The 24,611-nt window shown below is 48.8% G+C and overlaps 1 protein-coding gene and 1 long non-coding RNA gene across 11 annotated transcripts in view; one reads left to right on the forward strand and one right to left on the reverse strand.

Moving 5' to 3' along the window:
* LOC119521086 overlaps positions 1–13,953 on the reverse strand; it is a 56,671-nt gene extending 42,718 nt beyond the window's left edge. For both annotated transcript variants that reach the window (XR_005214303.1, XR_005214302.1), the window contains exon 1: positions 13,725–13,953. This is a non-coding gene — a long non-coding RNA (uncharacterized LOC119521086). The remainder of the gene's footprint in view (positions 1–13,724) is intronic.
* Positions 1,780–20,380, forward strand: LAIR1 (leukocyte associated immunoglobulin like receptor 1). 9 transcript variants are annotated; one of them, XM_037819110.1, is made up of 11 exons: positions 1,812–1,924; positions 8,462–8,534; positions 12,095–12,336; positions 12,750–12,785; positions 14,770–15,108; positions 15,367–15,455; positions 18,602–18,730; positions 18,818–18,860; positions 18,935–18,972; positions 19,180–19,229; positions 19,768–20,380. In XM_037819110.1, exons 3-11 carry the CDS (start codon positions 12,303–12,305, stop codon positions 19,796–19,798), a joined length of 789 nt encoding a protein of 262 aa, XP_037675038.1. In that variant the 5' UTR covers positions 1,812–1,924; positions 8,462–8,534; positions 12,095–12,302; the 3' UTR covers positions 19,799–20,380. The 9 variants fall into 9 exon arrangements, 7 of the variants coding, with proteins under 7 accessions (XP_037675038.1, XP_037675039.1, XP_037675037.1 ...); XR_005214298.1 differs by having other exon boundaries at positions 1,850–1,924; positions 19,180–19,325; positions 19,768–19,904; XM_037819109.1 differs by having other exon boundaries at positions 1,857–1,924; positions 14,770–15,053; positions 15,395–15,455.
* Positions 20,381–24,611: the final 4,231 nt, after the last annotated feature.

Below are 24,611 nucleotides of genomic sequence, written 5' to 3' on the forward strand. Positions count from 1 at the left end.
AAAAGGATATCCAAATGACCAAAACCAAATGAAAATGTTCTTAACTGCATTGGTCATCAGAGACTTGCCAACGAAAACCACAATGAAATGCCTCTCCACATAACCATGGGGCTAAAATGGAAAAGAGCTGGTGAGTATGTGGGGCAACGTGAACACTCAATTGTACAACTGCTTTGAAAGGTGTTTGGCAGTACCCACCCTACCCCTGCCCTGTGACTTAACAATTACACCCCTAGGTCAGCACTGTCAGGCCTGGGCCCCTCCCCTCTCTCCCTGTTTTGCAAAACCAGGCTGGAGATCAGACCCTGCCTCACGTAGCTGCCACTTCCCTTCCCCCATTTTTGCCCACTTTCTTTGTTCTCACCCATCACTGCACCCCTCCCTTTCCCTCACAAATTTATTCCCTCCCTCTCCTCTCCTGTACAAATGCACAAACCAGGCACTGCCAAAGTTACAAGATAAACTACGTGTAACCCCCTATTGGCCACAGTTCACATTCCTTACACCATGTAACCTCCTGGTCTGCAAAAACCCTATAAAAAGAAATCCCACCATCCGACTGTGCTTTCCCCTCTGAGCAGCATTTCTGCCAGTGGGGGCTGCCCTGAGGCTTCTTTCAAATACAACTTTTCTTTGTTACCTGCCCATTTGGCTTTGTTGCCTGTCTTTCAAACCAAACTACCTTACATTTGGTGCCCAAGCCTGGGAAGAAGAGGTAATACGCCTTTCCTTTGTCATTTAAACCCCAACACCAACTAATTATCCAGCCTGGAGGTAAGTAATTTGCATATGCCCTGAATTTCTCTTTCCTGCTGCACTGAGCATCCTAATGTTAGGTAGAGAAATTCACTGCATGGCTGCTGGGCCACGGCACCAGGAGGCAGTGGGGACACTTCTCCTCCGGGTTCCGTCCTGGAACAATTCCCTTCTCTGGACCTCCAGGATGACTCACAGGGATGCCCGGGTTGTTCACATCATGTCCACTGGGCTTTAAAGCTCATTCTTTCCCTCAGGTCTCCCTATGGGCACCACATCGTCCGTCCCACCACGGAATTCCCCCTTACGTTGCCTCATGAATGCATGGGGTCAATTAAGCATCAGCTTTAAGCCCAAATGGCTCATTTATTACTGCAATACTGTCTGGCCCTAATACAAATTAAACAGTAGCTCCAAGTGGCCTGAAAATGGGGTCTTTGATCCCCAAATTATCACAGATTCTGTCAATGGAATGGCAAAGTTCCAAATGTCCAAGTTTGCTTTGAGAAAAGTCTGAGACCTTCCCTACCCTCCTCTGCTTCTTCTGCATCACCTTCAAATTTCTACTTCTCTGATCTGCCCTTCCCCAAAAGCCTCTCCTCTAACCCCTCACCTGTTTCAAGCCTCCTTGAGAACTCATCAGCCTGTCTTCCCTTTCTGAAAAGTGTCTGGACTGGAGGGACCCCTCTGTATCCATGTTCCCTTCTCTCTTTCTAACCTTTCCCAAATTAAAGAGTGTCTAGGCTCATATTCTACTAACCCTACCCAATTTCTTAACAAATTTCAATACCTCACTGTGTCCTATACCTGGTAAGATCTCTATGTCATCCTCTCTACCCACTTCTCCCCCAAAGAGAAGGAACGAGTATAACTAGCAGCTCAAACTGATGCAGACACCGTAAGTAAACAGGACCCTAATAATAGACTGGTGGAAGCCACTGCAGGGCCCTGAGAGAATGTAAATGGCCCAGCAGGAAACCCCACTAATCAAAGAGCGCTAATTGATCTAGGCTTTAAGGTCTTTAACAATAAACATGTAAAAAGGCCCTGGAGCCTGTTTTAAATGCAAGCAGGCAAGTGGTGGCAGAAAACTGAAGGTGCCTAAAAACCTCACAAGGCCGTGGGACAGTCTGTCGCAGGAAACCTCAGGTAACTCTCTCAGTAGCAGGTAAGCCAAATCCGTTTCTATACACACAAGGACCACTTACTGTCTTCACCCACTTCCACCCTGCTCACTTAACAACTACGTATTTACCCACTCATTCCTTATCCTTCCACACTGCCCCATGCCAATCCTAAAAAACATACTGAATTAGAAGCCCATATACTCATTCCTTCTCCCAAAACTCTATCAAGCATCTTCTTCCTGTCTTTAGTCAATAAAACCTCTTCAACAAACCCTACCAACCCCCCTTCTTTCCCTTTCTCTCCCTCTCTTGGCAACCCTAAAATACACAACACAAAAATCCCCTCACCAAAAACTCTTCTATCTACTAATAAAAACTCAACTTATATATTTTTAGACCACTCAGACATCCAGTCAATGTTTACACGTGCTACCAATTCTTGTTAAAAATTGTGTATTACTATTTTGATAATGCATGAACTGAAATGTTTTAAATGTTTAACATTATTCTAACAAGTTTAATTTTCATGGTGATAGTATGCTCTAAAATGTTTGCTTAACAACACTTTCCAAAATTGTTTTGGTAACTTAAGTTTAAAAGGTATAAGAAATGCTTTTATTAAAAGAAAAAGGAAAGTAATTTTGCCTTTAACTAATTGTTTAAAAGAAAATGTGGTAGCATGTTGTGGAATGTTTGCTTAAAAACAGCTTCCAAAATTATTTTGATAACCTAAGTATGAAAAGTGTAAAAGATGTGTATTAGAAGGAAAGGAAAGATGGTTTTGTCCTAGATGACTTGTTTCAGAACGGAAAAATGTGAAATGAAATGTAAGGGTGAAGGCAGAGAGCTGCAAAAATTTGCAGAAAAATAAGTTTGTTTCCCTGGTCAAAGTTGGGGAATGATGGAAACTAGCAATGTCGTGGCTTAATAATAAAACATCACAGCTTGGGGGGTGGTCTTGCAAAATAAAATGGCCCTGAATGTTTTAACTGCCACTCAGGGTGGAACCTATACTAAAGCAGGACTAAGAAAATTGCATTAAAAAAAAAGCTACTAGGCTTTTGCAGCAGTAACCTGACCATTTTTAAAAGCTGTGTGTTCAGCTACAAAAAGCCTTAACAGCTGATGTGGCAGTCTGCCAAACAGCAAGTTAAATATATCCTAGCTTCCCCTAACTGAAACCCTAAAATGTAAACCCCTGTCTAACTAAAAAATTAAAACTGAAAAAAGTACACATGTTCAACCTCTGATCCAACAAAGGGTTAAAACAGAGAAAACTCAATACCTAATCCCCCAAAAGGGAAAAAGTCTGAGCAGTTGCCACTGCCCTAGCAAAACCTCCTCATCAAAAGTGCCTTCCCCCAAATGTGCTGTGAATGTATATCAATGTAAACTATCGGAGCCGTTTAATAGCCCTGTCTGGCCAATAAAAGAAAAAAAACCTAATAGTACCTGGCAAATAACCATTAATTATAGTGAACTTAATGTAGTTACTCCTTCTTTATTTGTGCTGTACCAGATGTAATTACCTTCTTGCAGGATATAAGTACTCAATTAAGCCAATTTAACTTTATGTTAAAGCTTGCTAAAATGTTATTTAGCATATCTTTAAATCCCTTCAACCAAACTGCAACCACTTTCATTTGGGAAAAACAGCAATGAACATTTGCTATGCTTCAAAATTTAAAAATGTAAAAACCTCCAACAGATCCTGACTACTCTATCAAGTTCTTGGGTATTGTCTGGTTAAGTAAAACTAAGGCTATTCCTTCAGCTGTTGTTGTTAAAATACAAAATTATCCCACACTGCTTATTTCTAAACAATTAATAGCTTTTATTAGTTTATTAAGTTATTAAAAAAACTGTTTATACTCTATTTAGTATGAATTTAAAAACCTCTATACACCCTAATTAAAAAAGGAAAATCATGAAAATGAAATTTTCCACAGCAGGCTGTGGGCTGCCTCTTTATTGTAACAATGTTTAGCCCCAGTGCAAATTAAAACGGAGAAAAATGACCACAAAACAGCACTCCTACCTTTAATACCATATACCAATTAAATTTTTTTTACCAAAAAAGGGAAATAGTCTAAAATTACGTAGGTCCAACTTTTATAATCCTCTATCAAGACAGAACCATATGAGAAGCTTGTAAAGTATATTATCTTAAAGGCAAAATATAGAAAAAATCCCTTTTATCTCAGGAAAAACAAGCAAATATTTTAAATAATCTGTTGTTAGTCAAACCTCCACAGCTTAAAACATCAAAAGACTCAGAAATAAAAATCCCCTAAACCTGGCCTCTGTGTCCACCAAAACTTTAGCAAACAAAAACATAAAAACTTAAAGAATCTATGTCCCTTTTTCTATGACAGACTTGGCAAGTGTAAAAAACAACTGGAAAAAATTTCTGAAAACCCCTCCAAATTTATAGAAAAGTTAAAAGTCTAGTCTTAACTTACAAGTTTGCTTGGAAAAACATTCAAATTATTCTTTCCTCCTGCTGCACTCCTGAGGAAAAGCAAAGAATCTGGGTAAAAGCCCCCAAACATGCAAATAAATTGCAAGAGAAAGAGCCCACATGGTATAGAGCTGGGACTGAAGCTGTTCCTGGCACAGACCCTGTCTAGAACCATCAGAGGGGACAATAAAACCTGAAAGCAAAAAACCATATAATTACTCACCTAATAGAAGGTAAAAACAAGTCATGTTAAAACCTACTTTATAGTATGTCAGCCTCGGGACCACAAACACCTATGAAAAGCTTTATAAATACTGCCTTTTCTGTCTTTAATAATTGGGACCAGACTGCAGAGGAGGAGAGAGCAAGATGGGGCCGGAATAAGGCAGGGCTCATAGCTTTAGCTGTAAAAGGTAATCAGCCATTTCAGGGTCACTCAAGGGCAGAAGCCACCAGAAACCTGTCACTAATGCAGATAGAGCACTGGAAACAAGAGTGTCCCCAAGGATGAAAGGAGCCCTGAGAACGGAGAGCCTCCTGGGCCCTGTTCACAGTGCAGAAAGCCAGAACACTGAGCCCAAGAGTGCATTGAGCCCCTGAGGGGGAGTGAGGCCTCTCCAAAAGCCCTGCTGGCCGCCCCTGACCAGGGCTGAAGGGGTCTGGGACAAATGACTCCCTGCATCTCACCAAGAAACATCACGATCATCAAGCCCCGGGTGTCTCTTGACGTGGCAAGTAAGACCGATAATTTTTTTTTAATTAATATGGAGCCATCTATTCTGTCTTAACCTCTCACTCTGGCCCTCTCTCATCTAAAACCTGTCCCATAGTGGGAATAAATAAAAAGTCTCAAACTCAAGCATTAGGTGCTCAAATCCAAGAAATAAGCTGTCTTCCCAAGCAAAAGCATAAAAGTCCCATTAAAAATATAGTACAATTAAGTATAGCTACAAAAAATCCATAAAAACCAAAAAAAGTCCATAGACAGTCTAGCAGGCCTGGCTCTACAAAACAAATGAGTCTTAAATATTCTTGCAGCTAAAACAGGAGAACCTGTGCTTTGCTTAATAAAACTTGCTGTTTTTACATAAGTACAACTGGCCAGGTAGTTAAAAGTCTCACAACTTTAAAACAAAGTATAGACATCATAAAGTGAGCCAAAAAATGCAGTAAATAATCCATCTGAGCTTAAAAGTTTCTTTTCTTACTTCTCTTCACTGTTCTACACTATCCTTATACCCCTTTTAACTCCTTTAATGGTAATCTTATATAAAAGAAAGACAAAAAAGAAAAAACTAATCTTATTATTTCACTTGTGGGCCCCTGCCTCGTATGGCTCTTAGTAAATTTCATTTGCAGAACCATCCAGGCCACTGTTGGAGATGTGCTCCTCGTGCAATAAGCTCATTACTTATTGCTACAAGATCACGGCTAGGAACATCTCTACACCCCTGGTCAGCACGAAGCAGATACGGAAAACAGATCCTCATCCCAGGCCCCTCCCTCATCTCCCTGTTTTGCAAAACCAGACTGCAGATCAGACCCTGCCTCACGTAGCTGCCACTTCCCTTCCCCTATTTTCACACCACTTTGTTCTCACCCATCACTGTCCCCCTCCCTTTTCCTAACAAATTTATTCCCTCCGCACCACCTCTCCTGTTCAAATGCACAAACCAGACATTGCCAAAGTTACAAGATAAACTATGTTTAACCCCCTATTCACCAAAGTTCACATACCTTACACCATGTAACCTCCTGGTCTGCAAAAAACCCAATAAAAAGAAATCTCACCACCCAACTGCACACTTTCCCCTCCAAGCAGCATTTCTGCTGGTGGGGGATGTCCTGAGGCGTCTCTCAAATAAAACTTTTCTTTGTTACCTGCCCATTTGGCTTCACTGCCCATCTTTCAAACCAAACTACCTTACAAATACCAGCATAAATGCATTAAATGTATATGTATTAAAATGTTCTAAGCAGAACTTTCTATATAGCCTGAACTCTAAACTAGAAACTAAAAAATGATCATTAACACTAGAATGGATAAATGAAATTGTGGTTATTTAACAATTGATGATTTACAACTACAAGCACTATTCTGTTTAAATCTGACAAACATTTGGTTATGCAAAACAAGCCAGACAGGGACAGAACACAGAGCACTTTCACATCTCTAGAAAGAACTCAAGCAGGCAAACTTAATCCTTGCTTTTAGAAGTCGTGATAGTCATTGCCCTTGGAGAGAAGTTACTAGCAAGCAGAATAAAGAGACTTATAAGGAGCTAGTTCTGTTGATTGATCAGGTTGGTGATGACATGATGGTGTTCAATTTGTGAAAATCCATCAAGCTGTGCATGTCATATGTGCACATTTTTGTGTATTTACTTAGATAAAAGTAAAACATGCACACACACACGCATATCCTGAGAGTCATCATAGTAAAACTGCTGAAACACGAAGACAAAGAGGAAATCTTAGAAGTATTGAAGTAAAAAGAACACATTATTTCTAAAGGAGCAACAATAAGATTGACGGCTTATTCTCAACAGAAATGATGAATTCTGGCAACAATGGAATACTGACATATTTAAAGTGTTGAAAGAAAATAACTTCCAATCTAAAATTCTAGAACAAGAGAAAATGCTTTTCAAAATTGGAGGTGAACTAAAGACATTTCAGACAATGAAAGGCTGATTGTATTCATTACTGATGGATGGGTACCCAAAGAATAAAAGTTTCAGGCAAAAGAAAAAAAATCCCAGTGGAAACTAAGAAATGTATGAAGGAATGAACAATGGGAAGGATAAATATTTGGATAATATAGGAATTTTGAACCATTTCCTCATCATTAATGAATTAATAAAACATTGACATATGCTCACAGTATTTTTGATGAGGTTTTAAAAATCACTTTCAAAATTATTCTTTGTCACAAACTTAAAAATGGCAATTTACATATGTACACACAAGTAGATATATATGTGATGAAACTTTATTTGCAAAAATGCAAGGGAAATTTGAAAAGATTTAGGATGTTTGTTACTTCAAGTGATGAAGGAAGGATGGGGTAAGCCAGAGAAATAGATTTGATTTCATGGGTTTTTTCTTTTACTTGTTCTGGTTAATTTCCTTTTAATTGGCCTCTGGAGATATGGCTTAGTGTAGCCAGTGATATGCTGGTAAATGTTTAATAATCAGCTGTCTGAGGGAAAATACCTGAATCGAGTGTTTGCCAATTTCCATGGTGTAAATATTGACACCATGACGGATTTCAAGCTACCAATGTGATGTCACTGAACGTGGATTTGGGAAGAGATGCCCACAGTCAGTCTTCAGAGTTGGGATGGGCTGGCTCCAGCCTACCACTGAGTATAGCATTAAGTAAATTGAAATTTGTAGTAATCCAGGGGCCTAGGATTATAGGGCTATCTTTAAGAGAGATAAGAATAAGGAAGAGGGAGGAGAGAGAGAGAGAGAGAGAGGCAGAGAGAGAGAGAGAGAGAGGGAGAGCGAGCTTGCATGGGAGAGGAATCTTAATTTGGAACATTAATCATGAGTATTTAGATAAGTCCCCCCCAAAACACCTTTTACATGTATCATACTTTGCTAGTTTTGTGGAATTCCAAGATATTCTCAATAATTGGTTGACTTTTGTGAAGGAAAGTTTATGACTTTATGAGTGGTATTAAGTTAAAATTCTAGTTGTAATAGTCATTTGAATATATGCTTCAAATGTTTTTATGAGAATAATGTACTAACATATTCAGTTGGTAAAAGAATATTGTATACTGTGATAATAAGAAGACCTTGTAGTTAATAGATCAAGGCAAGTTTTTAAAAAGCTTTGATGAGTTCAGCATTTGGAAAAACCAAGTTGTGACCACATTGGACATGAGGTTTGGAAGAGAGACGTGATTCTTGTCAAACACTATAGCTTTGGGTCTCATGTAAAAAAATTTCTAGGAAGCTATGTTCCTTCTTCAGCCCCAACCTGGGGAAAATCAGAGAACTATACATGGTAGGAAGAAATGGTTCATTTTTCTATGTGGTTATCAGCTGGTAAACTATTTGAACTGTGGTGCTTGTTCATAGTCACTACATCCTGTGCATTTTTCAGTTTTGCTGGGCTCCTCCTTCCTATGCAGCAGAAGCAGTTCTGTGCTCCCACGCCCATCATCTGTCATGTCTTGGTAAGTCCTGGCATGGAAGGGAGGAGAGGGTCATGTGGAAAATCTTGGCCTGAAGATCATAGCATTGGGTTGGAGGTCAGAGCCCATGGGAAGCTGAGGTCATCCACCCCCGAGACTCAGCTGAATTCATATGGAGATGGGTCACCAATTATGAACCCTTCTGCCTAGTTTCATTGGGGCCAGAAGATCTTGGCACAAATAGTGAGCTGCCCGCCACCCCCAGCACCCTTAGGTTGCTTTATTGGCTGAACACAAAGGATTTTCCCAGACAGGAGAGGTGGATCTCAGAGAGATGGGCTAAGGCAGATGATTTGGGGAGAGTTTTGCATTTGTGTCTTCTGGAAATAGGAGACCAGGGGACACTCTGGGCTCATGTTCCCTTCTGGATACCCCCATCTGAGAAACTCTTCTCTGGCTGAGCCAAAATGGGGACATGCAAAAACTGGAGTCTTTGGGATTTGATTAGATAATCTGTACAATGGAGGAAAGACTAGGGGCTGAGGACCAGGATCTAGGCCAGGTTCTCCAGTCTATCCATGAAATCCCAGATGCGGGTCAAAGCTACCTCACAGTCCTGGGAGGGCTGGTGAGCCGGCAGTGACCATGGACTACTGCTTGAGTATTTGGAATATTCTGATGCAACCCCACCTTTCAATAAAATATCATGCCTCATTTTATGCCGTGTTATTTATGTAGATTTTGCCTTTATGGTTGGGTTTTGCTTTTATTTAATTTGTAAATATTATTCATGTATCAGAATCTATTAAGAGAATCACAATTCCATTCTTGTGCTGCCCTTCAAGTAAAATTTTTGTTTGAGGAGGGTGCACCATTTTTACCCTATGTGAAGTGCTTTCCTGCTATACCAAGATGCTTTGGGTGTGAATGTCCTACAGTTGGGAGATGAAGATCTTTGAAGGATACAAAAGAGAAGAGACCTGAGAACAGTGGAGAGGGGATATCTCCAAAATAACCTCTGATTCAGTCAGAGTTCTCCAGAGAAACAGAGCCTACAGGAGATTACACATATGTATGATTTATTTTTAAGGAATTGGCTCACACAATTATGAGAGTGGGTGAGTCCAAAATCTGTAGGCCAGGCTGGCAGGAAAGAAGTTCCAGAAAGAGTTGAAGTTGCAGCCTTGAGTCCAGAATCCATGGGGGAGGCCACAGGCTGGAAACTCTGAGAGGAGTAGAAGGTGTCGTCTTGAGGGAGAATTTCTTCTTCACCAGGAAACCTTGGTTTTTGATGTTAAGATCTCCAGTTGAGTAGATGGGGCCCATGCACATTATCAAGAGTCAGCTCCTTTACGTAAAGTCAACTGATTGCAGATGCTGATCACAGCTGCCGAGTACCTTCACAACAACTTCTAGGCTAGAGTTTGACCCAACCACTGGACACAACAACCCGGCCAGGTTGACACAGAGAATTAACCATCACAACGTCCTTAAGGGGAAACCCAGAATAACTGCTGCAATGGGTCCCTGACTTTAGTTTGTGGTGGAACAAATAAATGTTGAGTCTTTCTGTCCTTCTTTCTTTAAGTAGTGAGCACATAGCCCATCCCCAAGTCTTTCCTGCATCAGAGAATACATACAGTATTTAGGTATGAGGGGACTACCAATCAGCACCCAACCAAGAAAACAAAAACTCTTCTATGTATTTAAAATGGAGGTAACTAAATGCAATGTGCTACTCTGAATTGGATCCTGAGACAGGAAAAGGACATTAGTGGAAAAACTAGTATTGTGATAATTTCATGTGTCAACTTGGCTGGATTATAGAGTCCAGATGTTTGAACAAGCACTGGCCCGATTGCCACTGTGGGGATATTTCCTGGATTTAAGTCATTGGCTGGATGGTAACATCTATGGCTGATGACATCTACAATCAACAAATGGCCTTCAGCAATGAGAGAAGTCCATCAAATCAGTTGGAGGCCTTAACAGAGAACTGGAGTTTTCAGTAGGCAGAAAGAAGAATTTCTACCTCTACTCCAGCCAGCCAGCTTCTCCTGGGAAATTCATTGTCACCTTCATAGGATTTCCAACTTGTGGCTTCTCCTGGGGAATTCAATATCACTTCAGTAAGTTTCCAGCTTGCTGCTTGCCCTGTGGAATTTGGATTTGCCTATTGCCATGCTTGCATGAGCCAATTCCTATTACACATCTTTTAATATCCCTATCTATCTATCATCTATCTATCTATGTATCTATGTATCTATCTATCTATCTATCTATCATCTACTGTAGGTTCTTTTTCTCTGGAGAATCCTGACTAATGCACTGATGAAATCCAAATGAAGTCTGTACTTTAGTTAAATACTGTACCAATGTTAGCTTATTGGTTTTGACCAGTGTACCATAGTTATAGACACTTGTCTTGTGTGGTTACATGGTTACATAATGTGGTTATGTTCCACATTAGTGGAACATTTGTAGGGGTTTTGCATTATCTTAACAACTTGTCTGCAAATCTAAAGTTATTCTAAGATAAGGTATTTATTTAAAAAATAAATTAGCAAAGAAATATTTTCTAAAAAGAAAAAATTACCAGTGGTTGCCTGGAGGCAAAGGGGCAAAAAGAATTTTTTGGAAATGATGGAAAGCTTAAATATGATGATGGTTTCACATGTATATACACAGTCAAATTAATTGAATTGCACTTATTTAATAGATGCACTTATTGTTCATAAATTATTCTTTAATAAAGCTGATTAAAAACCACTAATGAATTTACTGATTCTGTTCATTTCATATGAGTGGAATCCTTACAATATTTATCCTTTTGCATCTGTCTTTTTTCACTCAACATGGTGTCTTTGAGGTTCATTCATGTTGTAGCATGAAGCAGAACTTCATTCCTTTTCATGGCTGAATAATATTCCATTGTATGGATAAACCACATTTTGTTTATCCGTTAATCAGTTGATGGACACTTGGGTTATTTTAACTCTTTGACTATTGGAGAAGGGGGAATGTGGAGTTATTGTATAATCTGTACAGATTTCTGTTTGGGGTGATGGAAAAGTATTGGTAATAGATGGTGGTGATGATAGCACCTGAATGCTACTGAATTTTATACTTAAAAATGATCAAAATGGCAAATTTTATGTTATATATATGTTATGACAATAATGATGTAAAAATATGGGTAAAATTATACAAAATTATATTTTGAAAATTACTAATGAAAACCTGAGAGAGACAGAGAGTAGGATAATTTAATACTTGGATACTACTGTCGGTTGGAAAGAGGAGCTGAGAAGCAAAATGGGAATGACACTAGGGAAAGATGTGAAGGGAACTTATTATTGGTTGGCTATTTTAATGCACTAATCCTTGTTGGGAATTGAACATGTATAATAATATTAAAGACTTTGAAAAAGATTTTATGGCCCCCATTTTAAATATGAGAAAATGTAGGCTTCAAGTGGCCTAATGACATGTCCAAGAACAGACATTCATTCGTACCTGGAGTTGACACTCAATTTCACAACCTGTGTCCTACTCGCCAGGGATTTAGAGGGAGTTTAACATTTCACGGGTTTCACCTACAGATGAGTTCAGTCTTATTCAAAGCCTCTGGATAAGAAACATCTATCTGAAGCTGGGGCCCTCCCCCTGTCTGGCTGGGGCAGGAGTGGGCAGGATTGGAGGCCAAGCTCTTCCGCTTTCCCAGCGGCGGTTGATGCAGAAACCCCACGTCGCCCACACATCCTGTGCACTTGTCTCTGCTGCGGGGCTCTGACCTTCCACCGCAGGACCATGACCCCCCATCCCACCGCCCTGCTGGGCCTCGGTGAGTCTGGGAACGAAGGGGGAGGAGGAGAGGGACAGAGCGGGTGGGAGACCCCGGGCGGGGATCCAGCTCCCTCTTCAGTCGCCATCCAGGACGCTCTGGGCCTGTGGCAGGGGTCTCCTCCCCGGGGTCTGTGCTCACTCAGCCGTCATCCCGGGCCCTGCCTGAGCTCAGAGGCTCCGTCCTGGGAGCCGGCAGCAGGGGTGGGACGGGTCAGACTTTTAGAGGGGGTAGGGGCGCCTGTTGACACCTTCAGAGTAACAAGGATTATACTTTGAGTTCTCATAGAGGAAGGGGTTTTGGAAATCCTGGGCGGGGTTCCCAGTCGCCCCTCCCCACCATCAGGCGTCCCCCAGAGCAGCGTGCAGGGAAACGGGGTGCTGGGCGTTTCCTCAGTGGGGTTTCTCTTCCAGTGCTCTGTCTGGGCCCGACGATCCCCGCGCAGAGGGGTGAGTTTTCCTTCCCACGTCCCAACCCGCTCTGCACCCAGCGCAGCCCTGGGCGGGGTCACGTTGACTCTAAGGGTGGGGGTGGGGGGCTTAAATATACAAAATATACCCCACTTCCAGACGACCCCAATGCAAACCCCTAGTCCAGTTCTCCCGCTCGTCTCCACCAAGGTCTCTAGCTCCGCTCCATGCTCTAAACTCAGCTCACGTCCAGCACCGCCGAGGTGACCCCGAGCCTTCCGCGTCAGCCTGAGGCCCCCGGCGCCCCCGGCGGGGCATGTTAGAGGCACGAAGGGCGGGATCTGAGCTTCTTCCAACCGCGCCTTCTCTGTCCCCGAGTACGTAATGCACCACCAGTTGCTGTTGGCTTTTCCCCCCGTTGTTCTCAAGCCTCCTCTGTCTGTTCCCACACTTTCCCTCCACCCCGTCCCCGCTGCGCCGCCTCCCGCGCGCGCCCGGCCGGCTTTCCGCGCTCCCTCTTCTCCACCAAAGCGACGTTATTTGCACTTCAAAACACATATGCTCACTTTACTTTCCATGAAAGTACTTTATTTTAAAAATTTCATTCTTTTTTCATTTATTATTTAAATTTTCACCTTTTTAAAAAAAATTTTAAAGCGAATTTTATTTTTCGTGATGCCCTCGCATAGTGTGCCTTCAGGTAGAATCAGACCCACGCATCCCTGTCTTGCCCGGACCTGTTCATCCTGCCCGCTGCGGTCCGGCCCCCTTAGCCGCTCCTTTCTGTCAGGTCCTCAGACAGCAGCTTCCCGGCTCGGCTGGGACCCTCCTCTCACGCCGATTCCTCCGTCCTGAGCGCCCAGCCCTCCCCGCCTGCCCGGCTCGGGTGACTTGTGTTCAGACCGCGGCTCGGAGCCCTCAGAGGCCGGCTGCCCCCTCGCGCCTCCCGGCCCTGCCCGCACCCCCGCGGGCACTTACCTCGGCCTGCGGCTGCGGGTTAGGAGAGTTAGTTGATGAACGTCTGTCCTGTCTCTGGACTCTCAGCTCCACGAGGGCAGGGATGCTGGGTTTGTCGTGTTTGCAGAACCAGGGGCGCCGGGAGGCATCTGTCGAGGGACAGAGAGATGACCCGACACATCTTGGACGGATGAGTGAATGAATGCGTGAATGAATGAATGAACGGTGAGAGGAGCCTCCCCCGGCTCCTTGACTCCTCCCCACCGGATGTGTTAACTCTCTCTGCTCGGAGACCCGCTCTCCCCCGACCCCCTCAGCCAAGTTGGGGAAGGCTGGGGGTTTTCAAGAGAGGAAATGGGGAGGGACAGAGGCACAAACGCAGAGGCGGCTGCTCAGCAGAGGACTTGCATTAGGGCAGGGGGCGTCTGCTGCCAGGCCTGTGCTGGGGCTTTACGACCCCCCACTGGACTCGCACAGAGCCCTGGGCACCGCACCCCTCTCCCAGCCCCCAGCACTGACCAGCTGCCCCCCAGCCCCCCTGGGCTCTGACCAGCTGTCCCCAATCCCACCGAGGCAGCGACCTGCTGCCCCCCCAATCCCACCCGGGCACTTATCAACTGCCCTTCAGGCCACCAGCTCCAGCCTCCCCACTTCCCTTGCTTGAAGTCCCCCCTCCCCACATGACCTGGGCATCCCTGCCCTTTGGTCTCCTCCCACCCCTCTCTGTCCCCTGGAGGGCGGCCGTGGGCAGGGACACAGCTGGGCTCTGCTGTGGACTTGTCCTGGCCCCTGTGGCTCGGTGTTTTTGGGTGACGCTGTATGGACCCCAGGAGGGGACACTAACTGTTGGGAAAATTCCCTGTGGTGATGACACTAGGACACACAGAAGGGGCACAAGTGGCCTTTTGGGAGACAGAAATGTTGTGAGAGTGGATTGTGGTGATGGTTGCCCAACTCTGTAAATTTGCTAAATATCGCTGCATTGTACACCTAAGACGAGTGCCTTTCAAGGTTTGGTGATTTCTCCAAGGTGGACCCTGAGGTCCCTGCTCTGATCTCCTCCCAGGGCACCTTCACAGACCGTCCATCTCAGCCAAGCCCGGCCCTGTGGTCCGCCGGGGGAGCTCGGTGACCTTCGTGTGCCGGGGCCCTTCCAGCGTGGACACATTTCGCCTGGAGAAGGAGAGAGGGCCCTTCAACGAGACAGTGTGTGGAAAGGAGACTCCTCACAATGAGACAGAGGCCAGATTCCCCATCGCCTCAGCGAGTGAACACGACGCAGGACGTTATCGCTGCATCTATCTGAAAAGGTCCGTGTGGTCTGAGCGCAGCGAATTCCTGGAGCTGAAGGTGACAGATGAGGGCACCACCCAGGGCCCCCCCACATCCCAGGCTCTGCCCTCAGGTTGGTTTCTGGTACCTGGGTCCTGTTCCCCGTGGCCCCCACCTCCCCACTGAACCCCCGGCCCCCTCCCCTGCCCCCCCTCCCCTGCCCCCTCCCCCTCAGCACACGCGGCCCGTCTGCCTTCAGGTCCTGGGTCCCCTCTGGACACTCGGCTCCAGCATGGGGATGGGACCGATCTGGCACTGCTGCGGCTGCTAGCAGCAAGCCCAGGAGGAGGGGCGAGTCTGGTCCCCCACCCCCTCTTCCTTTAATGTGCAGAAATTAAACGACAGCTTCTTGCCCCAAGTCACAGGGCAGAAGTCAGCCAGTGCAGACAGACTCCAGACCCCAGCTCTTCACCGCCCGGGGTGAGCAGGGCCTCGCGCCCACCCGCCCTCGACCCAGAGCGCGGTCTTTCCGCCGAGGGTCGGAGGGGGCGGCCGGGGGCGGCAGGGGCCCCTCTTTATACGGGGCCCGCACCCCAGGGTCAGGCGGCAAGGCCTCGGGCACGCAGGGTGCCAGGTCAGCCGGGAGGACGCGCCCGCAGCGAGGCGCGCGGGGCTTGAGAAGGGAATGGGGGCGAGGGGCCGCGGGCTGCTGCCAACCCCGTCCGTCCCTCTGTCCGTCCACCCCCTGCCTCCCTGGTCTCCCCGACTCAGTGCGGGGGTCAGGTCACCCCACCCCCCGGTGAGTAGGCTCCAGCGCCCCCTCCCCTCTCTCTCCGGATCCCCCCAGGAGCAGGCGGGGACCCGGCGGGAGGCGTCTCTGGACCCTTCCCCAGCCCAGCCCTGGGCCCCGAGCGCCAGGCCCGCGTGAGGCTGGGGGCTCTGAGCCAGGCAGGGGCCAGGGGCAACAGCCGCAGGTGGGGGAGGCGGGGGCGGCGCGGGGCTTTGCTGCGGAGACCCCGGGGCGGGTCCTGGTCTGCGGGGCGGGCCCGGGCGGACCTGGGCTCGGATCCCGGCTCGGATTCCGGTTCCCCGTCTGGTTCGGGCAGATCTCTCGCCGTCGCCTCCCCCTCTCTCCCCCTCTGTCCTCTCCCTCGCCCCCTTTCCGCGCCCCGCAGCATCGGGGTCGGGAGCCCGGGCTCTGCGCAGGACACCTGCTCGGCTCCCCTCGCCCACCCGGCGCTGTGCCCGCGGGGTCAGGGGCGCGGTCCCGGGTCCTCGCGCGCAGGGCGGGCACCAGAGGACCCACGGCGGGGCTGTTCCGGGGACGCGCAGCTCTCGGGTCGGTGCCCGCCGGAGGGGAAACCCGAATTCCAGTCGCCCTCACTACCGCTCACAGCAATTTCCTCTCTCCCGGGAGGGGGCAGCCACTGCGGGCCGGAGAGTGAGGGGTTTGGCCCCTTCCCTCCTGACCTTCAGTGGGAGGGACGGAAAAGAATGAACAGTAGAGACGCAGAGATGTGTATAAATGTGTGATTCAAATCATGGAGCTACCATTTAATTTATATATTTATATTACATATTTGATACAATTAATATATCAATAGATAACATTATCTATTAACCATGTCATTATAGATTATATATTATATATAACATTAAATACAATGTAGAGTATACCTTATGATAGAAATATTAGACAGTGTAAGTATACAAATAATATATAAGAATTCATACATATATATCACATATAAGTAATATCTCTAATATATTAATATTGTATTATTTGGTATATATTATTGTTATATACATCATATCTGATATAATGTATTATATTTACAATATATAATACATAGCATATATTATAATGTTCTTATTGTATGTTATTATAATTAATATGTAAAAACTATATTATATAGTAATATATTTATATATTTAAATATATATTTGTAGTATATACTATACTATACTATATATTGTATAGTATAGATTATATATTAAACATACTTATATAATAAGTAATTTAAGATAATATTTAAATTAAATTATAAATCTCTAATTTAAATTATACATAATTTTCAAGAACATATATGCAATTACAGACAGAATTTTAAATTACGGCAAGGGCTATAAGAGGAAGCTTAGGCAGCAATGATGTAGAATGTGAGGGGTCTTGGAATAACTGGTCAAGGAAGGATTCCCCAGAGGGTGCTGTTTTTGTTTTCCTCAAAAATATTGAAGATTCCGCCCCTGGGGCTGCAGGAGGGAGGGGAGAGGGTGGCGCTCCAGGCAGAGGAACAGCTGTGCCCCCCCCCCCGACTCCCCGTGTCCGGAAAGCTCCCCAGGGGCTCACTTTTCACCTGTGACGTGAGGCAGTGTTGCCCCCTGTACCTGGGCGGGGTGAATATGGAAGGACATAAGGACAGGCCGGGCCTCTGGTGGAGCCCAGTGTACTCGCCCGCCGTCTGCAGGGCTTCAGAAAACGCGAGCCCGCCGGGGTCGCGGTTTGTTCACCCGGAGAAGGGCGGCTCCACCTTCAGAGGCTGCTGCGCCGGAATTCGAGGTCGGGAATCTTGCCCTCAGCGTGGGCACCCAGATGGAAGTCTGCAAGGGGTGGTTTCTGCCCCCCATTCCTACCTGTCAGTCTCTGCAAGGATCCGCAGAGGGTGGGGAGCAGGGCTGCAGGACTTCCGGGTGAAGAAGCGTTCCACAGCCGTGCTGTTCAATAGGTCAGGAGCCACACCCTTCTGTCCAATAGGAAGGCAGTGTCCCCCTGTGCTGTCCAATAGGATGCCAGCATCCCTCTGTGCTGTCCAATAGGATACCAGTACCCCGACGGGCTACTGAGCACTTTGAATGTGGCCGCTGCAGCTGAGAATCTGACGTTTAAATTTCCCTTAATTTTAGTTAAATGTAAATTTGCATAGCTGCGTGTGGCTGCACATTGGACCGCACAGATCAGAGCATCTCCACCAGCTCAGGGGAGCCTGCCGGGTGCGCTGGGCCGTGGGGAGTCAGCCCCGGGCTTGGCGATCCAGGGAGACCCTCGTGGGCAGGTGTGGGGGACTCGAGCCTTCTCTGTCTAGCCTGGACTCCGATCCTTCCAGATTCCTCATTCCCAGGAACGCCGTGGGCCATTTGGGCAGCGCTAAGAGGCCCCTGGGGGAGGGGTGGGGGTGGGGGGTCCTGCTCGGCCGGCCCTGGGAGGCAGCCCCTCCCCCTCCCCTCCCCTCCCCCTCCCCTCCCCCTCCCCTCCTCCTCCCCTTCCTCCTCCTGGACCGGCCGCCTGCAGCGCGGGCCGGGGCTGCCTCTCGGGGCCAGGGAAGACCACAGCCTTCGGAGTGGGTCGAGTTCCAGTTCTACCAAAATTAGCTGCATACTCTTGGACAGGGACTTCAGAACTCAGAATGTCAGCTTTGCCGTCTGCAGAATGGGGACAATTCTTGCGTGGTGGGATTTTGCTGTGGGTGAAATATATATGTATACATATGTATAAGCATACCTGTACATGTATATGTACTTATCCTTTATATGTATAAGAAGGTGCCTGAAAAGCTCCCAGCTGTGCGTGGTATGCAGTAGGTGCTCAATAAATCCAAGCGGCCAGCATCTGATTCCATCTTTCCTAGACACCCCTGGCCCGTCAGGCCTGCAGTCTGAGCACCTTTACATTCTCGTTGGGGTGTCCGTGGCCTTTCTGCTCTGCGTCCTCCTCCTGGGCCTCTTCCTCCTCCACCGTCAGCGTCGCGGAAAGCGCAGTAGGTCCAGGGAGAAGGGGGTGAGCGGGACGGTGGGCGGGAGCTGCAAGAAGGCCTCTGCCTGAGCTTGGACCCCTGGCTGTCCAGGGACCCCCGGCAGTGAGAGCGAGGAGCAGAAGCCGCAGGAGAGGTGAGGCCCCCGGGAACGAGGGCGAGGACCCCAGCCCTCTGCCTCCAGGTGCCCTAATGCTCCTTTCCCCTCAGGCTCAGCCCAGGTGTTGATGCCCTACAGAGAGCGCCAGGTAAGGGGCCAGGAGGAGGGAGAGGGCTGGGAGAGGAGTGGTGGGGATTCAGGAGAGTCAGGAAGCTAGGAGGGAAGGAGGAGGTGTTTGGGAACATTCTAGGGTGTTCCAGATGGAGTGAGGGTGAAAGCTGATGCTGTGCAACTTGAGGCAAACTTGCCTGCTAAGGTCCACGCAAGTGCTGCCCACCTGTCCTCCGACCTCCAGGTGCGGCCGCAGAGGAGAGACTCCCTGAGGACAGAGAGGCGGGCCCCCCAGTGAGTCCTTGCATCAGCTGCCTACTGCTGCCTAACAAAGGAGCCCAAGTTTACAGCTTAACGAAGTTGTCTGAGTTTCCTCGTTCAGGAGTTCAGGTGCAGCTGAGCTGGGTGGTTCCACTCCGGGTCTCCAGGAGGTTTCTGCGAGCAGGGCTGCCATGGGCTGAGGCCTGGCCGGGGCTGGGACCCACCTCTGAGTCGGCTGACTCCCAGGGCTGTGGGCAGGAGGCCTCGGATCCTTGCCACGGGGCCTCTCCCAGGCAGCGGGGTCCCCCAGGGCGAGGGAGCTGGGTGAGGGGGGCAGGGCAGAGGCTGCAGTGTCTCCTATGACCTGGCCTTGGGGTGATGTGGCATCACTCCCCTTTGCTAAATTCTAGGGGTCCCTGACCAACCCTGAGGCCATGTGGGGGGCTCCAGTGGCGTGGTTCTGAGCTGGGGATCATTGGGGGCCAGGCTGCAGGCTGCCTCCCACAGTCCTCCCCACACAGCCAGCCCCTGTCCTCCTTGGGACCCACCTCACCCTGGGTCTCTCCCCCAGGTTCCAGCTGCAGGAGACCCCCAGGAAGTGACGTATGCTCAGCTGAACCACCAGACACTCACACAAGGGGCAGCCCGAGCTGTGTCCCCACAGCCCACGGGGCCCCCAGCCGAGTCCAGCATGTACGCAGTCATTTCCAGATGCTGACCCTGGGCCCACCTGCACCTGCACCCTGGGGACCCAGGAAGTCACCCTTGGGGAGCTTTCCCAGTGGCATGATCCCTGCCTGGAAAGCCGGCAGCCACATCTCCTGGGACAGAGGTGGAGCCTGGAAGCCCCTGACCCACCTCTAAGAGATCCACCCACCAGGGGATCCCTCCCCCAGCTGATGGGCTCTCTGGAGAGACCCTGCGGCAGCTGTTTCCACTGACCTGTCACAGGAGCGGAGCTGCTCCCAGAGACCCAGCTACAGCCACCCATTGGGCCTGATGTCCCCTATACATTCCTGACTGCCCCCCGAGACTCCACTTAAATTATGTTCCCAGCCAACCCTAGAGTTTCCTGGAGTTTCCTTGCCAGCCTCAAGACACAGTCTTCTTCCAGCTGGAAACTCAGAACTGATCCGTGCATCGTGCTTTCCTCTGTCCACCAATAAATATTTTCTGAGGCCTGACTTGTGACTGCTACCACACACATGCATGCACACACTTACAGAAGCGTGTACACACACGGCCAACCAGAAACTTCCCAGCTGAGCCCACATCAAGGGACAGACGGCTGGATTAGCGGGACCCACCTGGAGCCAGGATCTGGCTCAGGACTTGAGAAGGGAAGTGGGCTGCAGGCTGAGGCGGGCGTTCCCTGCTCTGGGAGCCTGGGGCGTCTCCTCCAGGACCCCCATGGCACCCCCTGCAGCCTCCAGTCCCGTGCATCAGCCTGGAATCCGGGGCCTCCTGACCCGCCCAGGGCAGCTCCTGCCCGTTCCAGCCTCTTGGTTGACAGACAGGCTGATGCTTCCCCGCCTGCACTGTTTCTCACGCCCGCCCCCCTCCTCGGATGATCTGCCCACTACATCCCTCCCATGCCCCCTCTGTCGAGTCGTCAGTCAGTATTTCCCGAGATCTCCTTCCCGTGAGGCCTGTGGTCCGCCCCAGGAATGTGGGGGTGAAGCCGACATGGGCCTCGCCCTCGAGAGTCCCCAGCCTGTGGGGGCAGGTGGGTGAGGGAGGACGTGTGAGTCCTGGCTGGGTCTGGGGGACGGGGGCAAGGAGGGGAGAGGGGACCCCTCGGCTGACGGGAGACACAGCAGTGGCTGGATGGTCTTTGGCACACACGGGTGCAGCACAGAGGCCTGTGGCCACGGTGGGCTGGATGAGGCAGAGATCAGGGGGAGGGTCCCCACGGACCACTGTCAGGTCCTCAGCTCCCCTCAGAGTGAGACGGGGAGTTCCCCACTTCCCATACGTCCTCCAGGCTTCGTCTTCACCAGTCCCCACGCCATCTCCCAGACACAGCAGGGACCTGGCCTGGCCTCCTGCTCCTTCAAGTTTAGGGTAGATGCTGTGCCTGTCTGTAAACCTGCAGGGACTCCTCCGTCTAGAGTGGGTGTCTTCGTTTCCTACTGCTGCTGCAACAACCAGCCACCAACAGTGGTTTAAAACTGAACGAATTTACTATTTTGCAGGGGAGGTCAGAGTCTGAAATGTTTCTCTCTGATCTGAAATTAAGGTGTCAGTGAGACTGTGTTCCCTCTGGAGGCTGTGCAGGGTAACTGGATGCCTGGCCTTTTCCAGCATCTGGAGCCCCGTGCATTCTTTGGCTCATGGCCCCTTCCTCTGTCCTCAAATCCAGCAGTGGCATCTTCACATCTCTCTGTCTGGCCACAACTGCTGCCTCCACCATCCAGCTCCTTCCCTCCATCCTTCACCCTCTTCCTCCCTCTTCTAAGGAACCCGGTGGTTATACTGGTCCTTCTCTGGTAAGGCAGGAAAATCTCACAGTCTCAGAAGCTTAACTTCATCACACCTGCAAAGCCTTTTTTCCCCCATGTTAGGTGACCTTCACGGGAAATGGGGATTGGACGTGGCATCTTTGCTGTCCAGTGGATGTGTGTCCCTTCTCCCCGTGGCCTCCGTTCCCGGCTCCCTGCATGTCCCAAAGCTCCACTCTGAATTCTGTCTCCTTATGTGAACATTTCCTTCTCCCTCCATTCTCTGCTGTGACTGCAGTTGGAGAGATTCTGGCTCGTTTCTGGGTCCCTGGAGCCTTTACCCAGAGGGTGTGGAGTGGGGGGCAGTGGACAGTGACACTCCGTCCCCCAGTGGACCCCAGGCCCCCAGAGTGTGTCCTCACTTCCCGGAGCAGAGACGCCCTCTCCCAGCCTCCGCCCGGCTCGCTGTGGCCCTGGGACGAGTCCTGCTGCACATGGTACTAACTGTCTTTTCCCCTTTGGGTGGTGGCTGCCCATGTCCAGGGTGACCTTGGAGGCCACCTGGCGGAGGTGGCGGATTTTTCTCAGCCCATTTCCCTGAGTTCCCGCAGGGCAGAGCCCGCTGCCGCCCCCTTCCCCTCTCTGCTGACCCGGAGGCAGCCTGGGTCGTTTTCCTGGATGAGAAGCTACCTTCTGCTGCCTCGAGTCCTAACTCACCCTGGAGGCTCTGGCTGCAGAGTTAACCCCTTCCTACCTACCACACATTCCCACATCAAGCTGGCCTGGCCCTCGTCCCAGAAAGGGGTGTGGTTGCATCTGAAGGCTGTTTCCCATCTCCCTGCCTGGTGGCCTTCAGAGTACAGATCCCTGTTTTTCCCTGGATCTGCTTTGTGCCTCTGTTTCCCGTTACGTAGGTGGTGAACGCCATCCCCCCTCCAGTCTCCCCCTTACCCCCACCCCTCCACGGAGCCAGGGGGGCTGGGCCTGAGGTCAGCTCCTTGACATGCCTCTTCCTCCCCTCCCCACCCACCGTCCTACTTTCCTAATGGATTTAGACCCCTCTCGTAACTACCAATTTTTTTCAGTACTGACGGTGATCTCCAGAATGTTTGAAGACCCTGCAACTGCTCCCCATCTTCACAGTGGAACACCTGGGTCTGTGGGCAGCCAACTCAGCACCCGGCAGTGGGCCTAGTGGCACGGTCCCTGGGCCTTCACTACATGTCGTGGTGACTGTTCTGCAAGGCAGAGCGTCGAGTGGCATCTATGACTCCTGCCTAAAAGGAATTTGTTTCTTATGCTGTTTCTTATATTCATACTGCCTTTTTTTCTCATTTGGCCTCTTTTGGGCTCTGTGGTGGTGGAATGCTCCCACACCTAGCTACATTAATAAGCCAGCGGCTTACCCTGCATTAGCTTCAGTGTAAGTGACAATGCCTGCTCCTTTCTTAGAAGACAATAGGTCACCCTTTCTGCTTACTCCCACTGGCCACCTGTCAACTAGGCGGAAATCCCCCTTCCCAAGCTTTGAAAGAGTTAGCTAGAAGAAACAAAAAGGTAATGATTAACAGACTCTAAAACATGAACACAAAAAATAGTTACAGGTTGCTTGGTGCTAAATAACAGGAACCGCTATGCCTGTGCCAAACACTGTGTCTTGCTGCGCTCCAGGGAGTCTGTCCCTGCAAACCCACTGATCACTGTGTGAGAATAAATAATGTCTGAGATTTAGCCAAAATATTCTAGTATTGCATGCCTGAATGCTAGTGTGTATGTTACAGAAAATTATAAAAATGAAGCTCTGATGCTCTGCTTGGTCGGAGATTTCATCTTCGTACCCGGACACAATAAGGTGTCTGTCTCCTTCCTTCGCTGACTCCAGCCCCCCCATCAGGACCCTGCCCGTTGCTGAGGCCGGCCCTCGGCATGGGTCCACAGACTTGCCCCAAATGTGCCCCCACAGGGTGTGGGGACGGCGGGAGCCCACGCTGGGGGTGCCCCAGCCCACTGTGGGGCAGGGCCGTGTCCGTAGTCTCTGCCCTGCTGACGTTTTAGGGTGAGAACTGCGTTCAGCACTGATAAGAAGGGAAAATTACTTCGCAAACCACTAGGGGATGAGGGCTTCTTATTTGGATTAACTTCCCTGTGTCTTTTTAAAAATGAAAAATGAAAGGAAAGAAAAGATAAGGAATCTGCATACATGTTACAGGCTCAGTATTTAAAACATGTTATAATGCATGAAAGAATAGTATTTAAAAAAAATTAACAAAAATATAATTACTCTTGCTTGGGGTGATTGCTACTATTTCTTTATCCAACTATTAACACATTCCATCCTCCTACCGACCCCCACCCTGTGTTCTGTTCTTATTCCCATTTCTACTCGGAGAAACTGGGGCTGGAACATCACGTTGCCCGGGGCCGCCCAGCTCTCCAGCGATGGGGGTGCTGACCCATGTGGGGGAATCGGACTCTGCCCCAGGCCCCAAATGCCGCCCACCCTGGTCTCGGATGAGTCTGTCCTGGCCCAAAGGGGCGAGTGTCCAGTACTTTCTACTCAATGTCAATTTGTGCTGATTTTAATGGTCTGTTTCGGCTCCAGCTGACTGTCCCTGAGAGCTGGTTCTCAGCCCTGTCAACTTCATCCTTGCGGTCTTCTGCGACATCCTGTATTCGATTTCTCTCTGTTTCAGGAGGACACATTCTCTCCTTCTCTCTCACATACAGTGTTATTTTTCAACTACTGGAAAGTTTTCATTTTCCCTTAAAATCCTGTTTGTTTCCGTTTGACCCAAAGGAGGAGAGGGTGGCTGCTGGACTCTGGTGATCAGTGGGGTGGGGTCCAGCGCCGGTGGGGAGGATCTGTGCGTTATTTTACTCTGGGGTAAGCGGGGTTGCGACCAGGCTGAGGAGAATCGAGGGTCCCCGCTTCCAGCAGTGGGTCCAGCAGTGCGGTGGGAGCTGGCGGGAAGAA

This window comes from Choloepus didactylus, chromosome 27 (genome assembly GCF_015220235.1).
Source record: "Choloepus didactylus isolate mChoDid1 chromosome 27, mChoDid1.pri, whole genome shotgun sequence".
In the NCBI taxonomy this organism is placed as follows: domain Eukaryota; kingdom Metazoa; phylum Chordata; class Mammalia; order Pilosa; family Megalonychidae; genus Choloepus; species Choloepus didactylus.